Source organism: Gadus morhua, chromosome 10 (assembly GCF_902167405.1).
Source record: "Gadus morhua chromosome 10, gadMor3.0, whole genome shotgun sequence".
NCBI classification, from domain to species: domain Eukaryota; kingdom Metazoa; phylum Chordata; class Actinopteri; order Gadiformes; family Gadidae; genus Gadus; species Gadus morhua.
Window position 1 is genome coordinate 6873725 of NC_044057.1, and position 12500 is coordinate 6886224.

General features: G+C 51.0%; 1 protein-coding gene across 1 annotated transcript in view; it reads right to left on the minus strand.

Annotated features, from left to right (window-relative positions):
* ccdc88b (coiled-coil domain containing 88B) overlaps positions 1 to 12500 on the minus strand; it is a 46991-nt gene that overhangs the window by 12954 nt on the left and 21537 nt on the right. The window contains exons 13-21 of the mRNA XM_030368402.1: positions 12010 to 12125; positions 11218 to 11347; positions 10022 to 10057; positions 9135 to 9766; positions 7383 to 7562; positions 5265 to 5605; positions 4232 to 4391; positions 2664 to 3050; positions 604 to 765 (exon numbers count right to left, since the gene is read on the minus strand). Coding sequence (XP_030224262.1) covers positions 604 to 765; positions 2664 to 3050; positions 4232 to 4391; positions 5265 to 5605; positions 7383 to 7562; positions 9135 to 9766; positions 10022 to 10057; positions 11218 to 11347; positions 12010 to 12125 — 2144 coding nt within the window. The remainder of the gene's footprint in view (positions 1 to 603; positions 766 to 2663; positions 3051 to 4231; positions 4392 to 5264; positions 5606 to 7382; positions 7563 to 9134; positions 9767 to 10021; positions 10058 to 11217; positions 11348 to 12009; positions 12126 to 12500) is intronic.

The following is a 12500-nucleotide window of genomic DNA, read 5'->3' on the forward strand; positions in this document are numbered from 1 at the left end:
ATAAACGCCAATGTAAAAAAAGAAAAGTGGCCCAGTGATCAAGTATATGTATATATATATATATATATATATATATATATACATATACATTAGTGCTGTCAGTTAAATGCGTTATTAACGGCATTAACGCAAACCAATTTTAACGGTGTCATTTTTTTATCGTGCGATTAACGCAATTTAAAAGATAAATAAATAAATACTTTTTTTTTTTTTTCTTTGGCTCAAAACAAAGAAGCAGTAGCCTGACTGCTATGTTCAAGGCAGTATGTTTGTATGTTCATCGTTTAATTGCACTATAGGCTTTTTTTTGTATAGTCCTGTTTTGATCAGTATATGCCAATGTTGATAAGAGCATTAAAATGAGAAAAATTAATGGGAGTAAGAAATCAAGGGATATCTTGCATCAATTTTTTTTTGGATTAATCGTGAGTTAACTATGACATTAGTGTGATTAATCGCGATTAAATATTTTAATTGCTTGACAGCACTAATATATATATACATGTTTGTGTAGCTGTGTGTGTTTCACACCCACACATCCTTGAGCACGCTCAGTTATAGCTACGTGCTAGCCGTGCTCCAGCCATGCATACAGGGGCTCACCTGCAGCTGGGTGTGCAGCGTCTGCAGCTTTGTGCAGGAGTCCTGCAGGCTGAGGGTGTGGCGCCTCGAGGCCTCCAGCTCCTCCCTGACGCGGTCGCAGGCCTCCTGGGTCCGGGTCGCCCTGAACAACAAGGCCTCTCTCTCCGCCAGCAGCACGGCCTGCTGGGTAGAGCCAGGGAGGGGGGAGAGGGGGGTGGAGCTGTCAGGGCCGTGGGTCGTTACGGGTCCATGGAGCAGGAGTATGTTTTGTCATGACGACGTGTGACGTGGGTGCATTGCATCACCGCAGAAGCGATATCATTTTTTTACATTTCAGCTACACAGGAGATCATTGAAATACAGTTCTCTCTCTCTGTCGCTCTCTCTGTCGCTCTCTCTCTCTCTCTCTCTCTCTCTCTCTCTCTCTCTCTCTCTCTCTCTCTCTCTCTCTCTCTCTCTCTCTCTGTCGCTCTCTCTGTCGCTCTCTCTCTCTCTCTCTCTCTCTCTCTCTCTCTCTCTCTCTCTCTCTGTCGCTCTCTCTGTCGCTCTCTCTCTCTCTCTCTCTCTCTCTCTCTCTCTCTCTCTCTCTCTCTCGGGATCCCTCGTCCTAACACAGTTATTAATTATGTATTTTTGAGCAACACAGTGCATGAACCACCTAACCCTCAACAGATTTAGCGTGGATTTGTGCTTTCTGAGGCGTAAAACCGCTAAACCCCTGATAGTGTTAGCAGCGTTTTTTCAACTGAAATTATAAAAACAGAACTCTGAGAGTGAAGTGTCACTCTGACTTAGGGAGTCAAACGGCAATACAATAAAAATTAACCTCTGAGTGTTTGTGTGCGTATGTGCTTGCGCGTTTGTGTGTGCGTGCTTGCGCGTGTGTGTGTGTGTGTGCGTGCGCACGCGCGCGCGCGTGTGTTTGTGTGTGTGTGTGTGTGTGTGTTTGTGTGTGTGTGTGTGTGTGTGTGTGTGTGTGTGTGTGTGTGTGTGTGTGTGTGTGCGTGCGTGCGTGCGTGTGTGTGTGTCTGTGTGTCTGTGTGTGTGCATAGTGTTTTGGGAGCAACAGGAGGAGAGAAGATAAGCAGGAGAGGCTGTAACCGTGGTAACGTTTCAAAAGGTGTTGAGAGGAGATAGACAGAGAGCGGCAGCGGTTGATTGGTTGATTGGCTGGGACGAGAAATCAAGTAATCAGCCAGTTGGGATCGAACCCGGTCCCTTTCTGCTGGGAGTCTAACGCCCCAGCCACTACAATATCTGGTCCCCAATACAGCACATAGCCTTTTATCGGAATCATGTTTCATTACCCATTGCATGATAGTCTAAGCCTTAAGGCCTTGCTTACAAGAGCCTTTTGAATCTCAATTCAAATCCCGTCTTTCTTTGAGATGCAAAGAGGGCCTCCGTCCAAACAGGCGGGAACGGTCGTAGGAGAGATGAAGACGACCGCGTTAATAACCTCCTCCTGAGGGGGGCCACACCTCGACTGACTCACGATAGGCTGTCGTCTAGACGGGATCTCTCCCAAAGTGGCTTCACGTTCTAAACTCTCACATCACTGCTCATCAACCAATAGAAAGCATGGGGGGGGGGTCTTATCTATGATTTGTTCTCTCAAACATCAATGAGTTACGGCCATTTTGTTCAAACACTTTGTGTGTGTGTGTGTTTGTCTCTGTGTGTGTGTGTGTGTGTGTGTGTGTGTGTGTGTGTGTGTGTGTGTGTGTGTGTGTGTGTGTGTGTGTATGTGTGTGTGTGTGTGTGTGCGCGTGTGTGCATGCATGTGTGTGTGTGTGCGTGCATGTGTGTGTGTGTGTATGTGTGTGTGTTGGGGGGGGGGGGGGGTTGCAGTGCGGTGTTGTAGTGAGCGTTCGGCTTCGGGAGAAACAGGAGCCGAGTAGATAAGAAGGATAAGCTGTAACCGTGGTAACGTTTCATAAAGGGAATGGAGGAGATGGACAGGAAGTGGTGGGTAGGCCTGGATTATGGTCGTCCGGCAATCCATCAATGTGTGACTGAACATTTCTGCTGGTACGGAAATTGGACACACACACACACACACACACGTGCTCAGCGCCCACCTCTCTCTGCAGCTCTGGTGACCTTCGACCCTGCCGCTTCTCTGTCTCCACATCCAGAACACCCGGGGTCAGGGGAGGGTCGCGTCCTAGGGCCGCGTCCTGGCCCGGAGCCATGCTCAGACTCTCTGGGTCGTGCAGACCTTCACCTGGACCCGAGGAGCCTGTTGAGGGACCGCCCACCAACAGACCGCCCGCCAGCCCTCCTTCCGGAGCGACCCCCAGATTACTCCCCTCCACCAACCGAGGGGGGGCGTCTGTTCTCTCCCCAGAGCGACGCAGCGCCTCGCCGGCGGTCCTCAGTTCACCCTCCAGCCTGGACAGTTTGTGGTTCAGCTGCTCGATCTCACTGGTCAGACCGCTGGATCGGTCTCGCTCATCGGAGAGGTCCTATTGGAGGATAACGGTTTGTTCAAAACCCAAAGGAAAGATGTTTCCGCTGGATTTCGAACACTATGAGATGAAATCGTTTTTAGTGAAAGATCTGGTAAGGGGGGGGGGGGGGGGGGGGGGCGTGTTATCCCCATGGGGTCGACCCACGCTAACATTGTGATACTTCTTTATTACCGGCGTTGTGTGAGCTCATTATAATGAGAGTTGGGAAGTCAGGGAAGCAAGAATAGATAACAGAACCCAACATGTTGGGTTCACTACCCCTTTAAACACATTTTACTACCGACGTTAAGAGATGCTTTGATCCAAAGCGACTTACAGTGTTTCTGGATACATGTCGTCGAGCAGCAGATAGGGATCACAATCAGAATCACAATCAGAATCAAAGTTATTAGATTGCAAGGAAAGTGGCTTGGTGAAGAAATCTGGTGATCAGGCATCTGTCTCAAGGCGTACATTGGGGGTCGGACCCAGTACCTTTCTGCTGGGAGTCTAACGATACAGGCACAACTATATCTGGTCCCCAATACAGCATGTAGCATCTTATCTAGAATGTCAATGATTGAGAGACCATGTTTCATTCCCCATTGCATGATAAACAGTTGAAGTCTCAGCCTAAAGGCCTTGCTTACAAGAGCCTTTTGAATCTCAATTCAAATCCCGTCTTTCTTTGAGATGCAAAGAGGGCCTCCGTCCCAACAGGCGGGAACGGTCGTAGGAGAGATGAAGACGGCCGCGTTAATAACCTCCTCCTGAGGGGGGCCACACCTCGACTGACTCACGATAGGCTGTCGCCTAGACGGGATCTCTCCCAAAGTGGCTTCACGTTCTTCACTTCATTTCATCAACCAATGGAAAGCATGGGGGGGGGGGGGTCTCATTTGTGATTTGTTCTCTCAAACATCAATGTGTTGTGTTCACTTTGTTCTCTGATTCCATGAACCCCGCCCTTCAGATTCTGTTTAACATTCAAGCGACATTATCCACAGAACGTCCGCTGGTCGACCACGGCGACTGCGACTCCCCCCGCTCTCGGAGTGGGACGGCACGGTGGCTCAGGAGGTGGAGTGCTACTTCGATCCCCAGTTCGTCCTAGCTGTGTGTTGAGGTGTCCCTGATCGAGTCATCTAGATTCTGAAGGTGATGTTGACGTGGATGTGTCCCTCCCCCTCGCCCACCTGGGACAACGCGCTGATGCTGCTCTGGGCGTCGGCGTGCTGCTCGCCCAGACGCTGCTGCTCCTCCTCCAGAGTGTGGAACCGCCCGGCCAGCTCCTCCTCTGAACCCTGCAGGCCGGCACACCTCTCCCTGCAGTGAGACAGCTCCTGGGCCTGCCGTCTGCACACACACACAACCACAGAGATAACAAACACACACACACACACACACACACACACACAGAGACAGCATACACACACAACCACAAAGACACCAGACACATACAAGAAACACACACGCACACACACCCATACGCACACGCACCACACACAAACACAAACACACACACACACACACATACCACAGACACCATACAAACACCCATTTGACACACAAACACACACACACACAGATACACACACCAGACCCAAAGCCACCAGACAGACATACACACACAGATACGTAAACACATACAGACACACGTCCCAGAAACACACATACACACACACACACCAGACACACACACCAGAAGAAAAAAAAACAGACACAGACACAGTCGTACAGCAAAACTGAGTGAGAGGTAATGACCCGGCTGCACAGTGCAAGGTGTTTACGTCAAGTCACACACGTCAAGTAAATGTGCGTGCATGGTGTGTGTGTGCGTGTGTCCGTGTGTGTGTGTGGGCACACCTGTGCTCTGTGTGTGTGTGTGTGTGTGTGTGTGTGTGTGTGTGTGTGTGTGTGTGTGTGTGTGTGTGTGTGTGTGTGTGTCTGTGTGTGTATGTACAAGTGTGCTCTGTGAGTGTGCGCACCTGTTCTCTGTGTATTTGTGTGTGTGTGTGTGTGTGTGTGCACACCTGTGCTCTGTGAATGTGTGTGTGTGTGTGTGTGTGTGTGTGTGTGTGTGTGTGTGTGTGTGTGTGCGTGCGTGCGTGCGTGCGTGCGTGCGTGCATGCGTGTCTGCAGACCTGTGCTCTGTGAGAGTGTGTGTGTGTGTGTGTGTGTGTGTGTGTGTGTGTGTGTGTGTGTGTGTGTGTGTGTGTGTGTGCAGACCTGTGCTCAGCGTCCAGGCCCCGGGCCCTCTGGTGGGCGTGCTCCAGGGCCAGGGTGGTGCTCTCCAGCTGCTGCCTCAGCCGGGCCGCCTCGCGCTCCCGCTGCCGTCCCTCCTTCTGCCCCCCCTCCAGTGCCGCCACGCACGCCTCCTTCTCCTGCTCCAACCGCGTGGCCTCCAGCAGCGCCTGGTCCCGCCCCCGGGCCAGCCCCTCCGCCTCCAGGGTGGCTTCGCGGAGCTCCGCCTCAAGCTCCGCCTCCCGCCGACGAGAAGCCTCTAAGCTCCGCCCCAGCCGCTCCTGTTCCACCTTCAGGGTTTGGTTCGTCAGCTGCAATTGGTCGCCCTGGGTGAGAACGTTTGGAATATCATTGTGGTTGACGAGCTTTCTCTTTTCTGCCAAAAGGTACACAAGTTAATTGCTTTATAAAACATGGATCTCCTCCAGGTCTTGCTTTACAAAATGAGAACAAATATTGACCTTGTGTGCTCGAGTGAGACCTTTGTTTTACCTCCAATTCTAACTGTTTGAGAGACATGTTAGTGGCGTAGTAGTATAGTCTGTGTGGGAGAGGGTATAACACCTCTAGTCATCCATCACATGCCCTCCATGAAGTGGTCCGCTGAATCGACCACCCACCAACCGTGGGCTAGCACTTGGTTTCATTTAATCAGCTGCCATTAAACCGTTTACATAGTAAATGTTTAATCAGGTGGCCACTAGTGTTTTAGTAAGCAGAGAATTGATTCATGACAGACCCTGAGACCAAACCCTTTACAGAGACATCAAACCTAAGGATACCGTGTTCCAGTGCAGAGAACGTTACAGATAATGAACTGTATCATCATATAGTAAAGTATATGAACACACTATACAAGAAGTTATCTATCCTGAATCCTAGACAGTATGTGTTGACATCTTGAGACAGCGTGTTGACATCCTAGAGACAGCTTGCATTAATGGCAAATCAAAAGGAGACTCCCCTTTTTACGATACATCATGCCATCAAGGTAGTAATTTGTGCATGGGCAGGACTCTGATACGAGAATAGCATTTTATTATCTCATATTCTTTTATGTCATCCCATACGAGCATGAGATATTGATATTTACCTAATAAAACCCCTCTCCTCTCTCCTACAACCCTAGGGCCTGTATGACAATCATAATGTCAACAGGTTCCACCCTTACAGGGGTGTAGAGGATTAAGGCCTTGATGGCACTCATCGTGTTAATGGAATCCTCTGTGATTGGTTACACCAGACTTGACTTTGGTCACACACATTATGCACAGCCTACATTACTTGCCGAAGTTAAGCTTCTGTTTATCTCATCAAAGTTTCATGATATATCTCACGGCTTGTGCCTGAATTCAGGGCAAGGGGCAGGAATTTAAATACCTCACCAGTTATCTGAGCCTGGATTGTGTCCATACTGCGATAAGATCTCATCTTTAAGCCAACCACCTTGGAAGGGGATCCGGCACATGGTATCACAGAGACGGCCAGATCTCATCAGAGTGTGTGATGAGGTCGCGTTGAAAAGGACGAGGTTAGAGAAAGTAATGGAGCCCAAAGATCCATGGTCTTTACAACAGGTCTGCTACTCTGATGAGGTTTGATTCCCCCCAGCTCCCACCTCTACAGGGCACCATCCTCCAGCTCCCCCCCTGGGTCGGTATTGCACCCCATGGACTTTGCATTTGGCTGGACAATGCATAACAACAACAGTAGCTCACGTCTCTGTCCCCGGCTCATCCTATCTGAGTGTTCGAGGTGTCCCTGAGCAAGGCACCTCACCCTGACTGCTCCTGACGAGCTGGCTGTTGCCCTGCGTGGCTGACTCCGCCGTCGGTGTGTGAATGTGTGACAGTGTGAATGAATGGTTGCAAGTCATTTTGGATAGAAGCCTCAACAAAAATGCCCTAAATGTTAATGCTGGACGAAACGTTACTGAATGCAAACTCGCTGCCCGTGGAGGACAATCCACCATCGATTGATTGACCGCTGGTAGACTGGCTGACTTTTGGTTCCTGGTTTAAATGCTTTGATCGTCAGCATCCCAGCAGAGCAGCGAGACAGGCCTGCGTTGGGGGGACGCGGTTTCCCTGAGGGGCGCCGTACCTTCCGCTGGGCGGTGCGGAGGCCGTCCATGGAGCTCCGCAGCGCGTCCCGCTCCCGCTCCAGAGAGGCCTTCTCCCCCTCCAGGCCGGCGATGACGGTGGACTGCATGGAGTGGAGCTCCTGGTGGCTACGCAGGCGGCAAAGCTCCTCCTCCAGGGACAGCCCCTCCGCCTGCAGGACCTGGGGACCAGAACACCATGGGGCAACCGAAAGAGAGAGAGACAGAGGGCCCTATCTTGCATCCAGCGCAATTGACATTCTACACTGACGCAGGTATCTTTGCTAGTTTGCACCCGGCGCAAAGCCGATTCTCCCCCGCAGTAAACCTGCGCCGCTAAACTTGCGCCCTGAGAGGCGTGTCGGCGTAAAAGCAGAGGCGCCGTCCGGCGCAAATGATACACGGTGCTATCTTACAGATCGATAAAGCAGTTGCGCAAGTGACTGACAAATACCTGGTCTAAGTGCACTAGCGGATAGCGGCTACAGGACCGCATATCATATGTGTTTTCTTTGCCGAAATTTACATGACGCCTCAGTATTTCGGAAGTTGTAGAAGGAAACGGTATTCCATATGTGAATAAGGCCATATTATTTGGCCATAAACTGAGCCATTTGAAGTTTGAAATTCATGTGGTCATGCATCTGTCTCATCGGAGACTGCAAACGCGCTGTTGAAATGTAAACTTGTCATTAGGCTACTTCAGAACAACCCTTTTTAGATTTGAGTCATTTATCCACCGGTATAAGAGCAACAGCGGCAGAGACCTGCCCACAAAGCTACTTCCGTTTTGCGCTTCTCACTTGCGTTTCAGACCGTTAAAATAGGTGTGTGTTTTTGTATGTGTGTGTGTGTGTGTGTGTGTGTGTGTGTGTGTGTGTGTGTGTGTGTGTGTGTGTGTGTGTGTGTGTGTGTGTGTGTGTGTGTGTGAGTGTGTCTTGCATCTGTCAATGGATTCCCCCTTTCCAATGGAATAACCCCTTCATTCGATATGCCGTTTCCATCATGGTTTCACTAAAAGGATGTTGTTCTTAAGATCTACTTCAATCCTTCGTACATTTCTAACTTCAGTATGGCCTTGGTCTTTTAGGCCAGCCTCCTCAAACCTCATAATAGCCCATCACTGACTCAGCGATGCTGCCCACGACTGTGTGGATACATGTATACCTTTTCTTGAGCCGTTTTCCATGCGTCACAAATAATCCTTACTTTGCCTCGTGGGCATGGCTTTGGTGAGGGTGGCTATTGTGCAGGTGTTCTCACATCCGAACCGACCACTAACCTTTATGGGCATTCAAACATCCAAAGTTGAATAACTACCTGTTCAAAGTATTTTTCTACCGTTCACTTCACCTGATCGATTCTATTACTGGCTCGCTTCATGCATCAAGCTATCCATTGATCCATTAACCCCTCACACACACACACACATACACACACACACACACACACACAAACACACAGGCACACACACACACACACCGAACACACACACACACACAGGCAGACACTCACACACACACACACACACACACACACACACACAGGCACACGCACACACTGAACACACACACACACACACACACACACACACACACACAGGCACAAATACACACACACACTGAACACACACACCAACACACACACACACACACATACACACACACACTCACCCACCTACCCACACACTCACACACCCGTAAACAAATAAACAAAAACATGTAACACGCAAACCCCCCCCCCCCCCTCCCTACCTCTATCTTTCTGCGGGCCTCCCCCAGGCCCTCGGCGGCCTTCCTCAGTCTCTGCAGCTCGGCCTCCAGGAGCACCAGCCTCTGCTCGGCCTCCCAGGCCCTCCTGCTCTGCTCCCCCAGCTTGGAGCGCACCTCCTGGGCCAGCAGCGCCTGGCCGTCCGCCTCCTCCCGGGCCTCCCTCAGCCGCGCCGCCAGGAGCTCCATGCCGGGGCCCGCGGTGGCGGGCGGCGCCTCTCCCCCTCCCTCCTCGTCCCTGGGCCGCGGCGCTGGGCGGGGGGGGGCGGTGGAGGCCTGGGCTTTGTCCCCAGCCCCCCCGTCCGTCTCTCTATCCGCCTTGCTCCCGGCCTCCGGACCCCGTCGGCCCTGCCCCCCCTCCGCCCGCCCCCGGTCTCTGGCAGGCTCCCCCTCCTCCCCCCCGCTCGCCTCTCCCTCGCCTCCCTGGAGGAGGAGGAGCCGCTCCTCCCCGACCCCTGCCTCCCTTCTGCTCCCGACCCCGCCCACCTCCCTCTCCTCCCTTTTCTCCTCTTCCTTCTCCTGCGCTTCTGGCGTTCCCTCCCCCTCTCCTCTGGAAAACTCAGAGCCTGGCGCTCCTCTCTCCTCCCTCCTCTCTTCTCCTCTCCCCTCCTTCCCCTCTTCTCCTATCCCGTCCCCACTCTCCTTTCCTCCTCCCACCTCCATCCTTTCCTCCCTCCTCTCTTCTCTCCTCTCCCTATTCTCCAATCCTTGTCCTCTCTCCTCCCTCCTCTCTTCTCGTCTCTCCTCACTCCTATCTTCTCGTCTCTCCTCACTCCTATCTTCTCCTCTCTCCTCCCTCCTCTCTTCTCTCCTCTCCCTTCTCTCCATTCCTTGTCCTCTCTCCTCCCTCCTCTCTTCTCGTCTCTCCTCACTCCTATCTTCTCCTCTCTCCTCCCTCCTCTCCTCTCCTCTCCCCTCCCTCCTCTCCTCCCTGTCCTCTTCAGCAGGGTCTGACTGAGGTCCGGTTGCCAGCGTGCTGCTCAGCCTGCTCCGTAGCTCCTTGTTTTCACTCTCAGTGCTCCAAAGCTGTGGAAGGACGTTTAGAGTAGAGCCTATTGAGTCAACTTGAACTTAAACTACACTTAAAGGGTCGGTAAACCAGAGCATCCAGACCGGCATGAGGTTCTATAGAGCGAGGGGCGTGGTCTTAATCCACGTGACATTATCTCGGGCGGAGTGATAAGCCAATAGAGAAGCATCACACAACAATTTGCATCACACAACAATTCGAGGTTCAACTGAAAAATATGGATTTTGGGGTTGACCTACCCTTTAAAGGCACCATGAAATATGCAGTCTGGCCGGTTCCTACTTTCCCACGTCTGTCCCCCCCCCTCCCCCCTTTAATCAAAGAGCATTGACCCTGAATCACCACTGTGGCCTGTCTTCGCTCTGCCAATACACTGAGCAGGAGAACACAAGGGGAACTCGCTCCGAACTGCAGCCTGTGGCCTTTGAAAAGCTCTCAGGAGGAGAGTTCTGAGTGAACGCTTGGCTCTTCCAGGAATAGCTGATACCAACTTTTAAATCGGACTGAGCAATTTAATGTCATCATCTTAATATATATATTCTATTTATTAAATAATGTATTCATATTAGTAAACTGAATAGTTAATCAACTTCTGTATTTGAAAGAATGTCCTTCGAATACATAGTCAATTAATATATAATATCAGACTAAAACTATATATATAATGTATAAATATATCGTAATTAGAATCCTAGAAGAAGGTAGGTCCACAGGGTATAGTACAGGTATATATATCAAAAACAATGAATCATTTTAATAATGTAAGTCATATTTAAAATGAACAGCAACATATCCCCCCCATCCATAATCAAAAATACAGCCTTGTTACCCAGCACATACCTTGATAATTAATTTAGACCAACAGATTTGTGAAAGCCGTGCAGCACAACATATCAATACTGCTCGGATCTGTGCTGATAGAATGTCAATGAATGATTACAGATCGTATTGAATTACGGCCCGACCCCGACCAAGTTCATATGATCAATACTAATAGTGTTCTGTGTGAGCCACGGCAGGTTCAGATCATCAGAGAGCGATGCTGTAGGCCAACCTCCTTCTCTCTCTCTCTCTCTCTCTCTCTCTCTCTCTCTCCATCTCTCACCTGCCTGAGTGTGGTCTGATGCTCCTCCTCCAGGACAGCCAGCTCGTCCCTCGCCACCGAAGACTGGACAGAGAGAGAGAGAGAGAGAGAGAGAGAGAGAGAGAGAGAGAGAGAGAGAGAGAGAGAGAGAGAGAGAGAGAGAGAGAGAGAGAGAGAGAGAGAGAGAGAGAGAGAGAGAGAGCTTTAATGGATTGAGCAGTGGTTCTCTGCTTCACCGCACCAGTGCAGTCTCTTGAATAAACCCAGACATTAGGCTACGTTAGGCCAATACTCCTGACTGTGCACTTGAGCAACCTTTAGCGTCACTGTGTTTGCCCTTGGCTTCCAGATAGGTAAGGAGTGGGATTTCCACTGGGCCGCGCTCTCTCTCTCTTGGCAAACAAACTCTGCAGCCAACTCAACTATTCTTAACTCCCTGAACAGCTCCATGATTATCGTAGAATCCTGCCAGAGAAACTAAGAAATGGTCAAACGTTGAATAATGAATTCTAATAAACCTATTCCCAAACGCAGATAGTCTTGGGATAGTGCCTGGCAGAGATCCCTGATTGGACGATCGGGCCATTGATCTCTGAGAAGGCCATTTGCATAAGTGCCGATACGCTAACCCCTTCCTGTCCAACCTTTGACCTCGGCGGTGAGCGAGGCAGAAGCCTGCGGGATAGGTTCACGGTTCTCTATGACCCCGCCCCCTCCTCCCGCCGGACCCGCCCATGCCCTCTGACCTCTCGCTGAGCCTGCAGCTCCTCCAGACGCCTCCTCAGCGCGGCGTTCTCCTGCTCTGCCCCCAGGAGCATCAGGGTGGAGGCCTCCCCCACCTCCACGCTCAGAGGCTTCAGGTCTGCAGAGTCGCACACACACACAGGCACACACCCACACACACACACACACACACAGGGACACACACATACACACGCACGCACGCGTGTACACGCGCACGCACACAGACGCACACACATGTACGCGCACACGCACACACAGTTACACACGCACGTGCAAGCACGCACACAGACAGACACACACATACACACAGGCACGCACACACAGACAGACACACGTATGCGCAAGCACGTACACACACGCAGACACACACACAGACAGAGGCGCACCCTCGCACAAACGCATACAAACATACACATACACACACACAGAGGCAGGAGAAGACAGCACGGCAAAGGGTCAGGATCCAAAATAAAGATAAAGGAAGAAGGGATCG